The 11359-nt window shown below is 40.9% G+C and overlaps 1 protein-coding gene across 2 annotated transcripts in view; it reads right to left on the reverse strand.

The window, feature by feature from the left end:
* The window catches only part of trim67 (tripartite motif containing 67), a 59721-nt gene extending 51119 nt beyond the window's left edge, over nt 1-8602 (reverse strand). For both annotated transcript variants that reach the window (XM_026193986.1, XM_026193985.1), the window contains exon 1: nt 7642-8602. In XM_026193986.1, the coding sequence (XP_026049771.1) occupies nt 7642-8538 (897 nt within the window). In that variant the 5' untranslated portion in view covers nt 8539-8602. The remainder of the gene's footprint in view (nt 1-7641) is intronic.
* Nucleotides 8603-11359: the final 2757 nt, after the last annotated feature.

An 11359-nucleotide genomic window follows, 5' to 3' on the forward strand; every position in this document is an offset into this window, starting at 1 on the left:
GAATCCCCGCAAACTGTTGCTCTTCTTTCCTCCTGAAGATATTTAAAGTTACGCTAAAGCTACATAAATATCACTTTGAAGTTGAGGAAATATTACAGTTGTTGTAGAGATATTTGAGCCACCTTTTGGCTTTCACTTTAATGCAAATTTACATTGCTTTTAGTGTTTGAAAAGCCCTTTTGCACCCAGGAGTGATTTGTATGAGAGGATAAAGCCTTAAGCTATGAGCTTGCAGCTTAGCCACATCCATAAACTATACAGACGTAAGACATAACAGCTAATTAGTACCAAGTTACACATCAAGAAAATACTAGGATTTTACTGATCATCGTGGATTGTCTGGAGTATCTGAAAATACTCAAAAAGGGGACAACACAACAAACGTGGTCAAGAAATCCAGTTCATTGACTTTAATTAACTGAGGTGAATTTTAGCAGACATCTGTTTTTTGGGGGGGTTTTTTACCGCTGCTTGACTCGGCACACCTGTCAGTCAAAGCACTCATGCCCCTAAGCCTTAACAAAAACCCGAGTGAGTGAGTTTAAAAGCATTCACCAATCATACAGGCTGCAAACATGCTTTTTCTCTGATTCGCCTTTGGAGTATTTGTAAACGAAGCCATTAGAGAAATCAGTTAAAGAAGGCTACAATATAAAATCGCATCATTTTATGGCATCAATATCTATAAAACCTGCCATATCACTAAACTCTCACATGCCAAAAACTAAACATCATACCTTGTAGAATTATTGCTGTAATTACTTATACACATAGCAGTGTAGCTCTTAAATGTGAAGTAAATACTCAACATACTTTAAATTCAGACACGGAGTCAGTGTAATTGCAGTTTTTATTCCTTACAAAGAATATTATGTGGAATAGACACAAAAACATAGATTTTTTTATCACCTTTTAAAATGTAAAATGATCTCCAGACAACACTGCAAGGCTAAAACTTACACACAACAAAAGAACCACTAAGCCTGCATTTCTGTTATTTTTTATATAATTAACCCCAGCACCCGAGCTGCTCTTTACTGGACTCAGCTAGGTCACAGTTACGCGTAAAAACCCACACATACACACACACACACATATGAGCATGCATGAGTGTGTTTTCTGCTTGAATGATGAGAGGAAACTGGATCAGTGTGTCTTCCCTGCATTCCCTCAGCTAAAGTTCATCCGCTTCACTTATGCATATTTATGCTTTCTGAATGCGTGTCAATATGTGTGTGAGTATGTAGCAGTGGGATAGTCACCCCCTGAGGCTGCTGCTTGATGTACTTACTGTTTGATTTACAACAAACACAATCATGATCCAATTGTTTTTCTTGGCTTCCTCTCTACACGATAAACTGCGGGATTTATGAAAGCTTTAAATGCATATATGCTGCAAACACATAAAAAATGTAGCTGCGCTATGAATACTAAAGCAAAAAGCACAAATCCAAACGTTCACCCCCCTAAGGAATTTGGTCATGTGACATAGAGTTACTCACAATTTACAACTCATCCATCCAACCTTAATCATTTCAGCTATTCTGTTCATTGTATTTTTGCCTAAGACACATCTGTGCAACTACAAATGACACATATAAACTGACAGGCAGTCCATCTGTATTTAGCTTCGGTTGCACTGGACTAGCAAGGGGGGTCTTTAAACCCCAGTGGAGCAGGATTATTGATCCAAAAAGCAATCCTATCATCTGACCAGTTTAGGTTTACTAGTTAGAAAATGAATGACTTTTTCTTTTTGCAGTTTAGAAAAATGTATATATGTATGTTGTATATTCCGTTCCACCATATCCCTGGAGATCCGGTGACTGTGGAGGCTATTTGAGTTCAGTGAACTCACTGTCATCTTCACTTTGAGATGATCTGACCTTTGCAACATGTTGCATTATCCTGCTGGAAGCAGCTAACAGAAAATGGACACGCAGTGGTCATAAAGTGCTGGACCATGGTTAGCAGAGATACTCAGCTCAGCTCTGCAGTTTAAACGATGTTCAGTTGGTACTTAGGGGCCCAAATTGTGCCAAGAAAATATCCCTCACACCACTGCACCACCTGCACCAGCCTGAACCACTGATGCAAGGTAGGATGGATTCAGGATGGATTGCTTTCATGCTGTTCACACCAAATTCTGACCATACTAGTCAAATGCTGCAGCAGAAATCGAGACTTATCATTCCAGGAAACGTTCCTTCCATGTTGGAGGGTTAGCACTGCTCCAGAAGGTAAATCACAGAACAACTCAAAACTTGCTATTATTAGTGGTTTATGACTAGTTTCTAAAAGATCAGTGCATTATTATATATCAGTCCATCCATTCGCTTCCGCTTGTCCTTTTCAGGGTCACGGGGGGTGCTGGAGCCTATCCCAGCTGTCATAGGGCGAGAGGCGGGGTACACCGCTAACACATAGGGACAGACAACCATTCACACCTATGGGCAATTTAGATTTTTCAATTAACCTATGCCCACTAAGTGCAAGTCTTTGGACTGAGTACCCAGGGAGAACCCACACAAACACGGGGAGAACATGCAATCTCCACACAGAAAGACCCTGATGGTGGAATTGAACTCAGGACCTTCTTGCTGTGAGGCAATAGTGCTAACCACCGTACCACCATGCCACTGTGCTGCCCACATTATTATATAATACATTTATAATACGTTTAATATTCAGCTTTTAAATTTGGCAAGTACAAAATTGGTTGCATGATCGCCTCAGTTGTTTTTTGTTCAATATCATGTAAGCCACTGCAGACAGACTTGCATGCAAAGCACGACACTTCAGTTAATCGATCAATTTGTCTACAACAGACGGCTAATTTCCTCAGGAAAGCTCTCTTTTTTTTCATAACGCCCACTGTCCTTATGGTGCACAGAAAGAGAAACCATGTGAATAAGAAGAAGACCGGAAAGAGAAAGAGATGAAGGATGGTAGGAAGCAGGATGGCAACCAGATCAAGATATGCCCACTGAAACAAAACAGATGAGGAGGAAAAATTATGCCAGAACAAAAGCCCACTCTACGGTACTGACCTCACTGAGCGACACTTCAACACTCAACAGCCATTTCAGGTCTGCAACAAAGACGCACAAGACGCTGCTTGTTCCCTGCTCACGTGTGGACCGAGAGAGAGGACGACAGCCAGTCATCGATCTCCTTCAACGTGAAGGACACCGTATTAACTAAGTGGTGGCCATCTCTTATTCATACGCCGCTCGTCACTTATCGACACCCCCTCTCACTCCCGTAGTCTGATGGGATTTTCACGGTTTATTTATGGGATAGGACGATAGAGAGAAAGATGGAGGAAGGACGAGACGAGGTAGGGGAAGGTAAATGAGGGGGAGGGGAGAGTGTAAATAAGATACAGAGATGAAGAGGTAAAGTGAGGGATACAGGAAAAGGTGAGAGATGAGTGAAAGCCAAGAAGAGGCGAAGAGATGTGTGGCGGATAAATGATGAATGGAATGTCTGGAGGCTTCAAATCACATAAAAAACACAAGAGGCAGACTGAGAGATTAGTCCCAATGACCCACTTAGCAGGAGAGAGGCAAAAATGGCTTTTAGTTTACACAAATGAAATCGGAGTGCGAGGATGAAATGTTCTATTACTAACAGAAAGCAAGCTGAAATCTAAAAGGAGACACGGGCTGGATAAACATTCAACGCGTTATGGGCCTTTAAAAGTAGCTAAAACATTTTCTTAAAACTCCTTTACTTCCAGACCCTGAGGCCTTTTTTTTACCATAATGATAATTATCATAATGGTGATAACTATAAGACTAAACATTTTGACTCACGTATTAACAAATCCAACATTTCTTCAAAAACAATTTAAAAAAATAATGACGATACATGAACTATAACAGACAGCACTATCGTTTAGAGTTTACAAAGTCACGTCACCGCGTAGCCCGAGAGGAATGAACCTGAGTCGACCTCAACCCTGGATTTTGAAATTAATGAAAAATGTCATTAGGAAATGAAATAATCATAAATCAGTTTAATCATCCATTAATGAAACCAGCAGGCGGGTTTGTTCCTCCTTTTTTTTGGCAGGCAGGGATGAATTTGGATAAGGAACAGTGTTGTAGGTTTTTAGCCAAACCTTGTCCCTTCTGATTGTAGAATGAATGAAAGTTTTACTCACATAAGATGAAGACGACTATCCAAATTATTACAAGCCAAGTTCAATGTCCTCCACTGCATTTTTCACTAACAAGAAGTTCTGAATTACTGCAAACATGATCTGTTTGAATCACATTCGGACCCTAATGTCTAGGAGGAAAATGTGATGCAAAAGTCCAAAATTGTCTATTTTTTTTCTTAAGTTTCAAAACTTTAGATTTACATGCAAAACCAAATTTGGTTTACTGTCTAACTGCATCAGTTTTTTGGATTAGAATCAGTTTTACCACGTTCATAAAGAAATATGATAAGACCTCCACTAAGTTAACGAGAAACCATTGATCGATAATACTCCATGTTGCCTTAAGTCCACAGGCTAAAGAGGGAAAACTCACCACCATCACTTGAGATCTGGCGATGGCACCACTGGGTGTTTGTAGCAATGCTGAGCAGAGGTTTGAGAAGGTTGCTGGATGAGGATTTGGTGCAAAGCCATGCACTGTTTATTTGCAGTTTGTACATAAGAAATTGCTCAATTTTTCTGATACAGTTACAAATATTTGCAGAAACTAAGGTTAAGATAACAAACATTGTAATCTCAGTCTGCTTTCTGTATCCTGCCTTACAAATCCAACAATCCCTGATGGATTGCTGTACAGCAAAGCAGGGTTTTTACACTATAGAGGAATTGTTCTCCTCCCCGAAAAAAACAAAATTCAAAAAACGTTTTAGCCAAAGCCAAAGAAAAATCACCAACATCCTAATCATTTAATTCCATCTATCCATCCATTTCTTTGCTTATTCAACATATTTGCTTATCAAATGGACAAAAACAACTATAAAGTAGACTTATTGCATTTACAGTACATGTTTAAAGGAAAAACACAAAATGGGTTTAGAGATTTCAAAAATAAATGTTTAGGCAGAGGTAGAGCAAGCCATTTAAATTTTTCATTTAGTCAAAACAAAAAATACTATATTAAAGACACATGTAGACACCATGCCACACATTTTGAAGCTTGAAGTTTGTTATTTTGGTTTTCAGTTCAGTTCTTTTTTATTTCAAACATATACTTTCACCAACATTTCATAAAATCATTCCATACAGTTGTTTGAAAAGGAGTAGGCAGAAGTATATACTTATTTAGCCCTACCCCCTCGGGTTTACATCCTCATCATCTAAATTTGAACAACAAAAATGTATACAATGCCTTCTACTTAGAACATAACATCTCAAAAAAATATTTTCACATGTTCAACTAAAACTATATTTAGATTTGCTAATTTGCAGAAGAAAATAAACATGAGTTTGACTGCTGTCTTGGGTTAATTGCATTTTCTTCATTCTTATACTTATTTAATATTTCTTTTTTGAGTTTTCAGAGACTTGTTTATATGGATCTATCTGAGAAATTGAGAATACAACATGCTGCAAGCCTGTTGCACACTACATCACATCCTGCTTTACTCTTTTTCTCAAAAAATTGATTAGAATTTACAAAATGATCACCGTGTGGTATTAAATAAGGCTTAAAACTACCGACTGAGACCGTAAAATTATCAGGAAAATTAAAAACTAGTTCACGGATGACATAAAAAAGGGACTATTTTTTACACAATTAGACTTTCAAGAACATCCACCGGGGTTTCCCCTTGCTGGCCATCAAAAAGAATACAGGTTAACGATATTTCCACATTGACCTCACCGTTCAGAGCTGAATTTTCCATTCCTCTTTTATACACTTCTCAAAAAATGAAAGAAATTGGTTTTAATCTGAGTATAGCATCAAGTCAGTTAAACGTCTGGAATATTGATCTGATCGAGTAGCAGAGAGGGTTGCTAATCATTTTTGGTGTTATGAAATTATCACTAGGTGTGGGGCAACAAGGAGACAGCCCGCCAACCTACCTCCTCATCATTTCTGATTTTTTCTTCACTAGTTTTTCATTTGGTTAGAGTCAGTGTCACATGAGGCAGGTTAATCATGAGCAAAGGTCTAGAGAAGCCATGGAAACAATACGCTTGTTCATTGTTCAGCGTGACCAGTTTGGTGGTGGGTCAGTGATTTTCTGTGGCTTATTAGGAATAAAATTGTTGGACCCATTGTCAGACCCTAGACTGTGGGTGTAGTGGGTCCTGGGTTCTTACCTGTGCATGACAATGCCTCATGTGAAAATATGGAGGCAGATGTTGGAGAATTAAGGCACTGATACCACTGACTCACCCCCACACTCCCCTGACCTAAATCCAACAGAACACCTCTGGGATGCCTCCCAGATCTGGTATGAGATCCCCCAGGACACCATCCATTGTCTCATTAGGAGCATGCCCTGACAAGGGTCGGGCATATATAAGCACATTGTGACAACAAACTACTGCATCTGAGTACCAAGTTTTGAAAAAATGGACTAACCTTAATTTTTACACTTTGATTTCTGAGGTGTTTTTGAATTCAGTCCTCTGTAGGTTGATAAATTGAATTTCCACCAAATGACGTGGCATCCTTGCAATCATAACACTCTGTCCAGTCCATATCATTAGAGATACCCAGCATGATATATAGTACATCATCAGCTATCGTCAGCAGTCATGTTTTCAAGAACAATTTTCAAATATACAAGTCGAGATTTTTTAAAATGTAAACATTTTCCTTCAGACTGAAGTAATTGCCTTAAATTTATTCCACATCAACAGATATGTTTTTAAAAAGTGTAGATATGCTAATTATTTACTTTATAATTCACTCTCTTGTCAGATTATAACCAGCCACAGACAGGGAAACATTTAAACTCATGACTTGAGCTTCTTCATCCCAGCGCCTGAGGAATAGCGATGACCTCCTCTGCCTACACTCACCATCCACATCATATATATATATATATACATTGCAGTGCAGATGTGGGGCAGTAACGCTGTGCGACCCTTCATGTGATGACGCATGTTGCATTCACACACATACACAGTGCACACAGAAGCACACTGGGCTTTGACGCCTACAGTAATTATGTTCTGATGAATCACTGCTATTTCGTTTAGTTATTCCCACACACTCACACACACACACACTCAGCACAGGATCACACATGAGTGTTTTCTGTTTCTGTGGAAAACATGATGAAGTATGAAGCAGTCATTTATAGATAGATAGATAGATAGATAGATAGATAGATAGATAGATAGATAGATAGATAGATAGATAGATAGATAGATAGATAGATAGATGTTTGAGATGCTGATCATCAGTTCAGGGCACTTCGGGTAATGGCCTCTGGTAGCCTCTGTGTGTGTGTGTGTGTGTGTGTGTGTGTGTGTGTGTGTGTGTGTGTGTGTGTGTGTGTGTGTGTGTGTGTGTGTGTGTGTGTGTGTGTGAGAGAGAGAGAGAGAGAGTAATGAATCAGCTCTTTGGGATTCAATAGTCTAATTATTAGTATGAGCGCACTAACAGAACCTTACGGCCTTGACTCTGTGGATGTTGTGAGTGCGTGTCCACTCACTTTGTGTTGCTTCCACATCACGGCCAGCGGTTTGACGTCGTGCTTGGCGTGTTTTCCCTCCTCCAGACACTTCATGCACACGGGAGCCTTGCAGCTGCTGCAGTACATACTGAAGTTTTCCGCTTCGTGATCCACGCACGTCGCCGGTTTCCGCGCGGTGGCGGGCGGCTGCTGACCACCGCCGCCTCCGCTAGCCCCCGCTCCTGCCGCCTTGTTTGGCGGCGGCACCAGTCGGTGCTTGGCGAGGGGACCGCGGGACGGGTGGCATCGCTGCTGGCAGGCGTTGCAGTAGTAGACGTCGCACTGCTCGCACATCACCGCCGCGTCCACCGGGTTGCGGTCACACAGCTGGCACTTCACCGCGTTGGAAGATGAGGAGGAGGCGCCGCGGGTCTGTTGGTACCGCGCCACGATGGCCTCCAGCAGCCGGTTCCGAGGGAAACCCCGGAGCCCCCGCTCGTCCAGAGAGACGCTCCGGTGGCACAGCGGACAGGTGAGTGTGCACTGTCGGTGGGGGATCGCAGGCGGAAACACCCGCACCCCGTTTGGAGACTTGAGCTGGCACGGCGTGTAGGAGCCGTATCCGCTGTCCGTCTCGCTGTACAGACTCATCTTGTCCATGTCCAGGTAGTCGTAGTCAGAGCTGCCCGAGGCTCGGCTCTGCACCGGGGTCTCCCCCTCCGGGGTCTGGACGGTGATGTTCCGAGCGCATCCCAGGCAGACGTTGTGGGAACACGGAAGCAGGATGGGGTCCTTGAAGAGAGACCCGCAAACGGGGCATTTCAACTCTTCCTCCATCGCTCCCGTCTGTGTCGGTGGACCGGAGAGGGGAAGCTGCTTCTCCGAGAACGCTCCAGCACCGAGTGACTGGACAGCTCCCCACACTACTTTGCGCATGCGTAAAGAGGGGCGGAGATTGTGATCTGGGTTGACTGATCGAGCTAATTTGGAGGATTTGAAACGCCACATATTTTAGATTATTATGCTTGGTAAAGAGGATCTCTGCTCCTTTTCTCAAATTACTTTGATTTGACATATTTAAGCTAACGCTTCAGTTATGTAATTCACTTCTTTCTTCTTAATTTTGTCCACAACATTGGTTTATTTTCTAAGATTACTAGATAGAAAATGATAAGAAGAAGAATTTGATTCAATCCCTGCAATTTTGTAGTCTTTCTTTCTTTCTTTCTTTCTTTCTTTCTTTCTTTCTTTCTTTCTTTCTATGTATTTTACCAAAAAATGCAAACATTGAAATAAAAGGGGGGGGGGGGGGGGATCGCTCCTTAAATGTGTTATAGCTGGTAAAAACTTAAACTTTCTTCATCTGAACTTCTTTCTGCCAGTATACAAGGACAGTAACTGCTATCATTATGTCAAATGATAATGCTGAAGCGGATCATTTATTGTGACTGCCTCTATACTCATGCATTTGTTCTGCCTGTTAGTCTGAAACAAATCAAACGTGATAGCAGAAGTACATGCAATCAATAAAAATGGATTAAACTAAGTTTAATAGGAGTTTCCATGCAGGCTCAAAATGGATGAGGGACCATCTGAAGCCACTTCGATCCGGTAACCTTTGTGTTTTTTTCCCATTAGTCTTTTGTGTTAACTAAACATTTAATTGACTAGACAGCGGGCATGACTGAAGTCCTTTGGGGAGCAAGATTAATCCGACACACTGGGACAGCTTTTCCATTTATTAGCCCAATTAGCATCCCATTACCTGGGTTTCAGATTTGCTCTGCAGTGAAATGAGAGCGGGCATCTGCACAGCCACGTTAAAGCAGAGATCTCTGCAGATGTGGAACATCCTGCAGTGTCATTGCCAAGCATAACCTTTAACTATCACCGAAGAGAACCTCACTCCAGCATAATCCATCACGAGGATGTTTACTCTAAAAAATAGATCTTCAGTTACACATTTGTTCTCCAAGGAAGAAAAAAAGGCGAGCACTGCGTTCTTCCAACACTGCAGTCATAAAAGATTTTTTAATGTAAAATTAATCTGAGCTGAATTTTAAGAAGATCAATAACTTGCTTTAATTACTAAAATATAAAAATCAGATTCTTTTTTGTACCACATTGGTGGGAATCATGCTATCAGACCTGGACGGCAGAGTGGAGAAGTGGTTCGCACTGTTGTTTCACAGCAAAAAGGTTTGGGGTTTGAATCCACTATCCAATCTGCCTGAGACCTTCCTGTGTGGAATTTTCATGCCGAGTGGGTCCTCTCCAGGTACTCAGACAGGCAGTTAGTGGGGTTAGGTAGATTGGTGATTCTAAATTAGCTGTAGGGGTGAATGTGAGTGGTTGTTTCTTTGTGTCAGCCCTGCAACTCCCCCGTGTTTTGCTATGTGGCAGCTGAGGCTCGAGCTTCACTGTGATGAGTGGAAGAAGATGGATGAGTGGGTGGGAATCACCTTCGTCAGTTTCAATTTATTTCCACATTTTCATGTTATCAACAGAGCTACATTAGTTTTTATATTATGTTTGTGGACATTTGACAAATTCGATTTCAGCATTTATCTCAGTTTTGTCCCCCACCAGCTCTTGAAGGAAACATCTGGCTGTTTAATTTGGACAGCAGGTTTCTGTGTCTGAAAGAAATCTGCCTGCTGCTTCAGTTCAAACTTGAGCTATCACTTATTTCAACCACAGTACAGTAACAGTCAGTAGGAATATTACACTTAGATCTCTGTAGAAAGGAACTGTAGAGTTGAGGGTCTCTGTGGGCTGCTCACGTTAATCAACCCAGTTCATATTAGAAATCATTACTTGACCCTTTGTTAATATAAATGTTAATATAGGATTTATAGTTAAGGTTGTACTTGTCACTACAGAAGTTTGTTTCCCCCACTAAAAAGAAAAAAAAATGATCTAAGTCAAAATTCTTGGTTTAATATCAACATTTTGTGTTATCTCAAAATTTTAAGATAAGCAGGTCAAAATTTTACTTAATAGCTGAAATTTTGAGATCAATATCTTCGCAACACCATTTACTGAAAAAGAAGCAAACTATTATCTGTTCGTCTCATGAACTACGTGCTTTGTATTCACTTATAGTTTGACTGGTTGAATTCCCTCAAATAATCCCACCAGCCTGATGCCTCTTCCCTAAGCTGAGGCTTTCCTCGAGCCCTCGATCACATCAGTGATTATGATGAGATGAGCTGTGAAGCAGAAAGAACAATCATGTGCTCAATCGCATCTAAAAATATCAGCTGTCATGTTTTCGTTGACTCTGTGACTGTTGGGAAACACTTTAACAGAAAGAGGAGGAACTGCTCGTCATTACGGTAGTGCCACCAGACCGGCTTTACTGCAGGAGGAAGAGCAGTCAAACAGATTTATGTTCACTGATGTTTCTTGAACACTTTGTCACTGTTGGATTTTAGGATGTTGTCCAGAAACTAAAGTTTAACACTTAAACTGTTGAGCTGTGTTCATAAACGGTTCGACTGCCAAAACTTGATCCAAGAAGCTCAAAAACTGAGTTATAATAAAATCAACTATATTTTAATTTAATTCCCCCTAATTCTAACGGCCACAAGAGGGCAATGTAGCGTAACCCAATGATCAACTCATTTTTTTTGGTTTAATTTAGTTTACATGCCATAAGGCTTTAGTTTTGCATAACCACAGAAAAATAGATACAGCTGACATAAATCCAGCCCTTCTCTGTATCCATTAAGAAAATCAATCCTTTTTGACCTCC

Source organism: Astatotilapia calliptera, chromosome 15 (genome assembly GCF_900246225.1).
Source record: "Astatotilapia calliptera chromosome 15, fAstCal1.2, whole genome shotgun sequence".
Classification (NCBI taxonomy): Eukaryota; Metazoa; Chordata; class Actinopteri; order Cichliformes; family Cichlidae; genus Astatotilapia; species Astatotilapia calliptera.